This window comes from Harmonia axyridis, chromosome 3 (assembly GCF_914767665.1).
Source record: "Harmonia axyridis chromosome 3, icHarAxyr1.1, whole genome shotgun sequence".
NCBI classification, from domain to species: domain Eukaryota; kingdom Metazoa; phylum Arthropoda; class Insecta; order Coleoptera; family Coccinellidae; genus Harmonia; species Harmonia axyridis.
The window spans coordinates 34364886-34374337 of record NC_059503.1 but is presented as its reverse complement, the minus strand read 5'-3'; the positions used below and the strand labels follow the sequence as shown (position 1 = coordinate 34374337).

Genomic DNA, 9452 nt, shown 5'->3' with positions numbered 1-9452 from the left:
GATTCTAAGAGTGTTAGTCTTAAGCTCTTGTTTTCTAAATGAAGGATTTCAAAGTTATTATTGAAGGTATGGTCCCATTCTTTTAAGTGATTCGCCTAGGTTGAAAACGAACTATCAGATGTATAACTCTTTTGGTGTTCCTTTATCCTTTTATTGAAAGATCTTCCTGTTTGTCCAATATAAACCATAGGGCAATCATTACAGGTTAACTTGTAGACACCGGATTTATTTTCTTTATCTGTTTTGTCTTTATTGTTTTTAATGAACATCTCTAAGTTGTTACTTGTTTTGAAGGATATTGTGTAATTAAATTTTGTCTTCAGGTATTTAGCAATCTTTTCAGAAATATTATTAATTTTATGGTATTGATACTTAATTTTTTTCGTTAACTTATGTTAATAATATTTCTGAAAAGATTGCTAAATACCTGAAGACAAAATTCAATTACACAATATCCTTCAAAACAAGTAACAACTTAGAGATGTTCATTAACAAGTTAACCTGTAATGATTGCCCTATGGTTTATATTGGACAAACAGGAAGATCTTTCAATAAAAGGATAAAGGAACACCAAAAGAGTTATACATCTGATAGTTCGTTTTCAACCTAGGCGAATCACTTAAAAGAATGGGACCATACCTTCAATAATAACTTTGAAATCCTTCATTTAGAAAACAAGAGCTTAAGACTAACACTCTTAGAATCCCTAGAAATAAACAGGTATAATACCCAAAATATTCTGTTGAACGAACAAACGGATGTAAACTCATCCCCTTTATTGAATTTCTTCCGATAGTTTGGAAATCCCAGCCGGTAAATTGTCCGATATAACTTTGTAATTTATGATACCCTTTCGAATATTTTTGTGTCAATTTTGTTCCTATATAAGATTCATTACAGGTATACAGATACAAAAAGAATGATAGAGCGGATTTTGAGAACATTTAATCCTCCAAGAATACACTTCGTCCTCAATTCTATGAATGATTCAAAACACTTTGTTTTTCTGATTCAGTTTAGTTAGAGGAGGATGTGTGTACATTTCAAGACCCCAGGTTTAAAAGAATAGAAAGATTCGTCGGTTCTCAATTCAGAATAAAAAAATTTTTGACCACTGAAATAGAGAAATGTCTAAAAATCACAATGCATAGGGATCAGAAAAGCAAGGTTTCAAATGAAAAAACTTTACCAACGATTTAAAAGACGGCATTACATTTCGAATGTGGAATCTTATATTATTATTTTTAGAACTCTTTATTGCTAAATTCATATGTTTGAATCTTATATCCAATTTTTATATTTTTTTCATTGATAATATCCCAATTCTATTCATATTTCTTCGGATGAAACCACTTTCTACTATTATATGAATAATTTTAATTCAATTGTATCTATCAATTTGTTGTAATTATTCCTGAATAGAGAGTTAAGTGATCATTCAAACTTTTATCGTAATGCAAAACGCAATTATTCGAATAAATATTCAATGAATATTCGAATATTCAAATGTAGTGGTAACTTAATAATAACATAAAAATTGTTGGCAATGTTATGCGACCCCTTTTCAACCACGCCACTGAATGAATTTTCGTATTATTTCTGCGCCATCTATAGCTCATGATTCAGCGCCATCTATTATCGAGTTACTTCTCCACTTTGGGTAGTCAATAGTGTTCGATATATGCAACCCGTAAAACATTGGTTCCAACTACAGAAGCGACTCCAAGTGACCAGCTCCTTGCCGTCAAACGGCGGTTGGCTTACTATCCTTTCCTTATACTATGGTTCAACGCTTTTTTCCTCAAAATCATATCGCAATACTAGATGGTGCTTCATTGTGAAGCAAACTGTTGAAATTCACACTACCTGCCATACTAGATGGCGCTATAATAGAAAAGATTCCTATTTCTCAACTGTCATGGCGTCATCTTTCCAAGCCATAGACCTATAATAATATGTTATAATAGGTCGATGTTCCAAGCACTCAAACCAGAAAGTGAGGTTATGATCCTATCTGGTCCAGAAACTGAGCTATAACTACTTGTAATTAGTATATTTTCTACCTGCTGTGTTCCTATATATTCGAATGAGTGAAAGAAAAATATTCGAAAAACGTGTGACTAACAGTGCAGTTATTTGTGGTGACATTTGTTATATTATTATAATTTTGTATCTCAATTATGGCGAAGCGCCCTAATCAAACAAGAGTGCTCAAAAAAACAGCAAGATCAAAACTAATGCGGAACCTGCAAATAGCAAGGTATGTATGTAGGTTTATATTTGAAACCATTCCATGAATCAATGTATAGGATTTGGATTCCATTTTACCCTTTTTCAGAGTAAGAGCATTGGCCAGTGGATACAAAAAACAACAAAAAACTGGAAAAAATGAGTAAGTGAATTATTTATTGGAACATTTTTATGATCATGGCACAGACCCGGAAAGCAAGAAGAATGAGAGTTCGAGAGGCAGTCCCTTAAACTTTTTGAATAAATATATTGTGAAATTTGCAGAGAAAATGAGGAAAGAGTTGAAAAAAAATTATAATACCTAATAAGTGTTTGAAACAGAATGCGGTGACTTAAAATGTATCCATTGATGATGTGAAAAAGCACATTATAAATTTTTTTATCCAGAAACTCACAGCTGACCTTTGTTCTCTAATCTACCGTTATATTTTCTGTGTGACTATTTTTGGTCAAAATACCTATATAGGTTGTTTTTGAAATCTAACAACTTTTAACTCGTTTATGAGATACAGCAAATATTTTGATCTATTTATTTTTAGTTAGTTAGAGAAGTTATCAAATACTTTTTTATATTTATAAAGAATATATACAAATTATTTAAGTACATTTCAATCTTCATAATATTTTTAGCAGGCAAATATTATTTGCTTAGAATCTTCTAAATCGTCCTCAATGTCTCCAGAAACACAAATATACACTGTAAAATTCTATCGAGACAGTTTTATGGGGGGTCATAAATGCTGAACAGGCGGTGCTTTACCTTTATGGGCGTTCAAGTTATAATATTACATCTGATTTTCGGGTGGTCTCAATTATAATAGACGTAACTGTATCGTGGCCCCATCTAGCGAAATTGAAGCTTTAGCTTGAAGAATCCAACACACTCAATTGAAATATCATATTTTATAATGTATTCAAGAAATGAATACACATAATATTAAGTTTGGAAATATGCTCGAAATATCAATAAATCAACCAATAGAAAACAAAAAATTATGTACTATGTATTATGAATATCGATGTTGAAACTTCAGATAGCAATCATTCAAATAATCATAATATTGATTTCATTTTACCCTTTTCAGAGCATTAGCTGTTCAAAATGAAACTCAAAATTTTAGTCAACCCTTTCAACAACTGCAAGAATATGAGTAAGTAATTATATGTCATCTATAGAAAAGAATGAGAAATATTTCATTTCAGATGTAGAGAAAATTCCCTTGAATTAGAAATAGGGGTTGACAAGACTGATGAATCAATCAAAGATTTGTTGAACTGTCGCCGCATCGTTAACTTGGGCCACGTTCTCCACAATGAGTATGATAAAATTTCTAGGCATGGAGAAATATGTAAGATGGGGAAGATGGGTTTTGTAAGAGAAACAAAATTTGAATCGAATTCTTTGATACATTTCTATTGTGACAATTGTGAAAAAGCCTCTGTAATCAACACTGATCCAAATAATCAACAGGTAGGTATTTCTCTATTTATCTTATTATAAAAAGTGAAGTGATTAGTACTGGACAAAAGGCAAAACCGAATTTTATGTTGAATAATTGAGTAAAGAGCCATGAATGGCTTACCTAAGACAAAATATTGCCTATTTCTTATACCTAGAAAGGACGTGTATAGGTACTAGAGGTGACCAAAGATGACGTAGACATTTTGAGTACGTCGAGAAAGAGAACGAACGAGATAAATCTGTCATATCATCAATACGAAGAATAAACTCGTACCCATAACAAAAATCGTCAACTAGTGCAAAAGAAGAACAAGTAAAGAGTAAAAAAAAAGTAAATTTCAAGGGAAATTATTGGACGTCATTTTATTGTGACATAAGAGAAAGATATGCCATTAACGATGGAAAATTATATCAGCCAAATTGCCGCGTATATATGTATAACGAATTCCATCTTTGGAGTCTAGAATCGATTATGGAGTATTGACATAGAGCTCACCTTCTATGTTGCCACAAAGAAAATATTTCATAGATTTCAAATCACAAGATCGAAGAGGCCACTTGTGATCACCAATTCATTCAACGTAACATTTGCCCCAGTAACATTGTCCAATAAATAAGGCCCAACCCGAAAACCTCACCAAACAGTGATATGTTTAGGATATAGAGACACTCATTCTTGGATTTTTTTGAGCCTCAAATGTGATAATTTTGCTTACGTAGCCTCTGAGGGGAAAATGGGCCTCCTGAAGATTATTTTTCGATGAAAATCGTACTCGTGAAGGTAAGACGTAGTGACTAGTGCGCATAACCGTTTGAGCCCCTTCTCCAAAGTGAAAGAGAGGTGATTAGTGGTAATGACCTATCATTATCTGTTATACGAGAGTTTATATTTCTGAGTAGTAATCTGCTCAAGAACAAAGTTGCATTAGAAGACATATATGCGCAATTAAAGATGTGTGAGGAAAGAAGATAATAACGAAAGGAAAAATAAAAATGAATCCGAAGGAGTTATTGCGAACCAGCCTTCAAAAAACCCAAAAAGACAACCCCTAAACCCCCCAAGAAAAAAAGATAGAAGCAGTGAAAACTTCAAACTGCTTCGAGATACTAAGTGAAGATGAGATGGAAATCCACAAAGCAATTGAAAAAATTACCGAAGGAACGAAGATGGACAAAAGAGAGAAGGCAAATAATACAAGTGATAATAAAACACTGGTACAATCGAAAAATACAATTTGAAATGAAAAGAAAACAAAAACTGTGAAAAGCGAAAGAATCGCACAGTTGATTTTGAGAAACAAAAATAGATAAAATCACGTCAACAAGAAGATTATGGAAAAACAGGTAAAATGCAACAAAGTTAAACTAGTTTTCCAAGGAGTACAAATTAAACCCAAGAGCGTAAATGATTACAGGGCACTTTATAATATCCTAAAAGGAAAAGACGAAGAACCCCACACTTTTGGAATGAAAAGTGAAGAGAAACAAAGAGTTGTGTTGCGTGGTGTACTAAGGGAACCCAGCGAGAAAGAAAAAAAGAATGACTTGTTTAATCAGGGTGACGGAGATTACGAGAATGAAAAGTAACAGAGGGACATCTCGTTCCTCTCGTGCTTGTCAAAATTAACAAAACGTATAAAGGAATATTCACAAAATTGAAAGAATGCTACGGAATTTCAATACAAGTAGAGAGTCTAAACTATGGATAAGGTAGGAGGAAGTAATTCAGTGCTACCGATGTCAATTGTACGCTTCTCAAAGATTTTGCCATGCACCCTACAAATGCATAAAGTGCGGAGAAGGACACGTGACAGCGGAGTGTTCGAAACCAACGACAAAACCGAAATCTGCAAACTATGGAAGCGACCATCTATCGACATATATAAGAATAATCCAAACAATCAAAAATCCAAATACAAGGATGCTCCACTACCTAATGACATTGCTTGGACTAAAATCATTGAAAATATGTAGAAAAAATTTGGCAGCCGAAAAGGCGAAGGCAAAGAATCAACTAAAAGATGCCAAAAAATCGATTAAAAATATGAAAACCTAGCAGCCATTCTAGGATGAATGACTTAAATATTGCGCTACCAATGCGGCAATGAAAGAAAATATTGCCTTCTTAGAAGAACATGAAAATTGATTAAACTTTCCGAGAAAAATGAAACATGTGGAAAATAAGAGATTTACAATTGCGTCTGGAACGCAAATTCAGTCATCCAAAAAAAACATTACCCCTGCTAATACAGAAATTTTATCTACACATGCTTTATTGTTCGAAGTTCATGATTTTTTGTATTGCTGTATCTCAAAAAAGTATTTACATATATATGTATATCCAAAAATGACAAGAATTAACTCTTTGTTGGAAGAAAACAAAATCGATATTCTTCTCTTGGGAGAAATATATTTGAAGCCTACCAAAGAACTGAAATAAGAAATTATGAGGTGTATAGAAAAAAGAGAACAAGGAAGAGGGAGAGGTACATCTGTCCTAGTGAAAATAGGAAGTGTATATTATATATAATAAAGGTGTTAGTGTTAAAACGAGATCAGTTGAAATAAATATATACTCTGTATACTGACCCCCAAGCAATGGGTTAGAAGAAGCCGATATAGACAATTTCTTTCGAAATAAAAAACCTTCTATAATTGCAGAAGACTTAAATGCAAACCATCCTGATTGCAATAGCGAAAAAACAAATCTCCATGGAAATAAACAGAGAATTATAGCAGACAAATATAATCTGTCAGTACTAGGTCCAGAAAATACCACTCATATCCTCGAAACCATAGGTACGAAACGAAATTGGACATAGAATCAATGAAATATGTATCAGCGAAATATGAAATAGAAACCAAGATGGATCTCTCATCGGATCACAGCCCAGAGATTTTGACATTAGAAATTGAAACAAACAGTATTCTTTTGATCTAAATGGATTGTACTTTAGCTTCGATTATTATTTCTTCTGAATCCTCGATTGCTTCGTCTAACGGTCTAACGAATTGATTTTCGCTCCGTGGGTAGCGAAAATCAATGAATTGGGTAAAATTCTAAGAAATTTTTCAAACAAAAAATGTAAACGTAGAACCGTTAGATGAAGCAATCGAGGATTCAGAAGAAATAATAATCGAAGATTAAGTACAATCCACTTAGATCTGAAGAATACCGAAGAAGGAAGAAGAGTCTGCTGCCTCTAGACGTGAGAATATTGTTAGAGGAAACGAAAAAGGCGAAGAAACAGTATAGACGCACTAAACTATACTGAATAAATTGACCAACGAGGTAAAAACAGAGTCAGATATTTGTTCAACGATGACGGGCGAGAAACTAGAAGAACTTGATACGAAAGACTAATCACTCTGGATAATGACGGCATTAACTGGACGAAAAATGAAAGCGAAGGTACCAAAGCTGAAGAAGGGAAATCAAGGAGCTGAAGAAAAGACAAAAATTATTGCAGAATTACTAGAAAATCAATTTGAGCCGAATCCAAAACTCAACGACGACCAATTCAACCAATCAGTTGAAATACATGGGAATTTAGCAGAAAATTATCACAATGAAATAAAAGAAGATCCGAAAGAAGTGACTAAAGAAGAAATTGAAGAAGACCTCAGAACATTGAAAAATAGAAAAGCAACCGAAATAGACGAAATACAAAATCAAACAATTAAAAAGTTACCAGGACATCTCGAGATGAAATCGTTGAAATAGCCAGATACATACTTAAAACAGGATATTGTTCAAACAAATGGAAAACGGCGATTACAATCTTGATTTGGAAGAAAGGAAAAGACAGAACAGATTCAACAAATTATCGAGCCATAAGTCTATTATCGGCAATGAGTAAAGTGATAGAAAATGCAATTCACAGAAGATCATCAGATTTCGTAGAAGAAAAGATAAATAGTTCCAGATCTCCAGTTTGGGTTTCGCAAAGAGGGTACGACTTACAGAAAACATTAAGGAGCAAATGAACCTATTTACAGATATTGGTGCAATATTTCAGGACATAGAAAAGCATTTGATAACATGCAATCAAACATACGAGGGAAAATACAAAATTTTGAGAATAACGATAGTACCAGGTCGAGGATTAGAGAAATTGAAGCCGGAATTCCCCATGGATCGTTGATAGGACCGCTGTTGTTCAACTTATATATGGCGGACATACCGGAAATGAATAGATACAAGATAGCACAGTTTGCAGATTACACCGCTATTTACTATCACAGTAGAATACGGAAATCATACTAGACAGTTATAGATATACTATATAAATTGATGGAATACTTCAAGAAATGGACATTCAAAGTGAATACGACGGAAACATTACAAGATCACTACAAGAACTTTCTTCGCTGGCAACCGATGCGGGTAGAGTTAATAGAATTATCATTTATTTCAATTTATCAATTAGCCATAATCAGGTTGGGAAATATTGAATCAATTGAATTTTATGTATGTGATGTAGAATATTCAGTGAATTTTTGTCATGCGTTTTCAAAAAAATTTTTGATTTCATCGTACAATTCAATTGTCCTTTTCTTCATCATCTGGTAATATTATTTTTGAATCATTACAATGTTATTTCAAATTGTCATCACTCATTATTAATTTCCGAAAAATTTAGCAAATCAACCATCAAGGAATTTGGCGAACTTGATGAGTTTTCACATTTTTCCGCAAAAAAGAAAAGATTCTTAACATTTTTCTGTGTTTTTCACATAGCCATTGATTATATTTTGTGAGGTTGTCAGAAGAATTGAAAGGGAAGCAACTCGACTCAAAAAATGAGGAAACTAGTGACGTGCAATAGGTGCCAACCATATACTTAAATACAGTTCTGTGGTCTTCAAGGGCACAAAATAAATGAACGAACGCTCAAAATCTCCTGAATCCACCTTCTGAATATTGGATATTTCTTTTTCGATATTTTTCTTAACTTTTCTATGGTTTTGATGATGTGATCATATTCTACTATAGGCGCTCTACAAAATTAATGGAACATTACAACAAATGCTCCGCAAATTCCTGTTATAGAATTATTTTAACTTTATCGCAAAGTTAATCTACTTGTCCTCAATAAGTTTTGTTTTAGGATCCAAGAATAGAGAATATGAAAGAGGAAGATATTGAGCTCCAGGAATCGCACACAGAATTTGTGCAAGCATCATCTCTTTCGTCGATACCGAGAGATGAGGTTGACACTAGCAATTTTCTACAGAATGATGATTTGAATGATTGTGATCTATTTGGCAAATATATTGCTGAGAAACTTCGTGCGTTACCTTATTATGAACGCAAAAATTTGCAGCGACAGATTATGAATTGTTTTGAAAAAGTCATATGAATTTTAAATTGTTGTCTATATTTTTTATGTACCATACAAATAAATTATTTTAAATATCGATATTTCTCATTTCGTTCAGAAATAGATTACCAGTTTCAAGCTTAATTGAATTGAGTAGATCAGTTAACAATGATTTGAGTGAGTTTCCATATTAAGTTTTGATCAGTTTGAAATTCGAAAATCGTTTGGAAAATCAATGCGAATCTATCGGATGGTTCATCAAGCCTTGGAGCATAAATTGAAAAAGAGAAGAAGCGAAGACGGGTTGCTCTATTTCACTTCTATCGCACTGAATAAGATTTTTGTTTACGGTATCCTGGCGTTAATTTTTGAATTGTTTACAGAACTCGCATATAAAATATAATTTGAAGAAAAAA

At 33.0% G+C, this 9452-nt stretch overlaps 1 protein-coding gene across 1 annotated transcript; it reads left to right on the top strand.

Moving 5' to 3' along the window:
* Positions 1 to 1979: 1979 nt before the first annotated feature.
* On the top strand, positions 1980 to 9133 carry LOC123677198. The gene is made up of 5 exons (XM_045613768.1): positions 1980 to 2260; positions 2339 to 2392; positions 3336 to 3401; positions 3454 to 3721; positions 8824 to 9133. The coding sequence occupies exons 1-5, from the start codon at positions 2181 to 2183 to the stop codon at positions 9073 to 9075; spliced, it is 720 nt and encodes a 239-aa protein (XP_045469724.1). The 5' UTR covers positions 1980 to 2180; the 3' UTR covers positions 9076 to 9133.
* The last annotated feature ends 319 nt before the right edge of the window (positions 9134 to 9452 follow it).